This window comes from Physeter macrocephalus, chromosome 11 (genome assembly GCF_002837175.3).
Source record: "Physeter macrocephalus isolate SW-GA chromosome 11, ASM283717v5, whole genome shotgun sequence".
NCBI classification, from domain to species: domain Eukaryota; kingdom Metazoa; phylum Chordata; class Mammalia; order Artiodactyla; family Physeteridae; genus Physeter; species Physeter macrocephalus.
This window is the reverse complement of record NC_041224.1, coordinates 182,465,636-182,466,543: the sequence shown is the minus strand read 5'-3', so window position 1 is coordinate 182,466,543 and position 908 is coordinate 182,465,636. Positions and strand designations below refer to the sequence as shown.

Genomic DNA, 908 nt, shown 5'->3' with positions numbered 1-908 from the left:
GAGCCGGGGGCTGGGATGGCAGGGGGCTGCCAGGGAGATTTGGGGGAGCAGGTAGAGCTAATGTGGGGGAGCAGGTAGAGCTAGTGTACGCGAGCCTGGGGCTGGGAGGGCAGGGAGTGCCTGGGAGGTTTGGGGGAGCAGGTAGAGCTAGTGTAGGCGAGCCTGGGGCTAGGAGGGCAGGGGGCTGCCTCCCAGGAGGACCGTCCGTCTTCATCTTCCCCCCGAAACCCAAGGACACCCTCACAATATCCCGAACACCGGAAGTCTCCTGCATGGTGGTGGACGTGAGCAAGGAGGACCCCAATGTCCAGTTCTCCTGGTACGTGGACGGTGTAGAGGTGCACACGGCCAAGACAAAGCCAAAGGAGGAGCAGTTCAACAGCACCTACCGTGTGGTCAGCGCCCTGCCCATCCAGCACCAGGACTGGCTGACGGGAAAGGAGTTCAAGTGCAAGGTCAACAGCAAAGGCCTCCCAGCCCCCATTGTGAGAACCATCTCCAAGGACAAAGGTGGGTCAGGTGGAGGGGGACAGGAGGGTCCCTGGGGGCCCATAACAGTGACCATCGTGCTAACAGCCACACCTCTCCCCACAGGGCAGACCCACGAGCCACAGGTGTACGTACTGGCCCCACCGCAGGAAGAGCTGGCCAAGAGCTCAGTCACCTTAACTTGCATGGTCACCGACTTCTACCCGGGCGACATCGACGTGGAGTGGCAGAGAAACGGGCAGCCAGAGTCAGTGGGCAAATACAATACAACGCCACCCCAGCAGGAGGACGAAGACTCCTTCTTCCTGTACAGCAAGCTCAGGGTGGACAAGACGAGCTGGCAGCAGGGAGACACCTACACGTGTGTAGTTTTGCACGAGGCTCTACACAATCACAACACGCAGAAGTCCATCTCCCAG

At 60.4% G+C, this 908-nt stretch overlaps 1 gene segment (V, D, J or C); it reads left to right on the top strand.

Annotated features, from left to right (window-relative positions):
- Positions 1-194: 194 nt before the first annotated feature.
- On the top strand, positions 195-908 carry LOC114487077 (immunoglobulin heavy constant gamma 2-like; the record flags this gene model as incomplete). The annotated part of the segment is given in 2 exon segments: positions 195-510; positions 595-908. Coding segments are annotated over 2 exon segments (552 nt in total), but the record flags the coding sequence as incomplete, so codon positions are not given.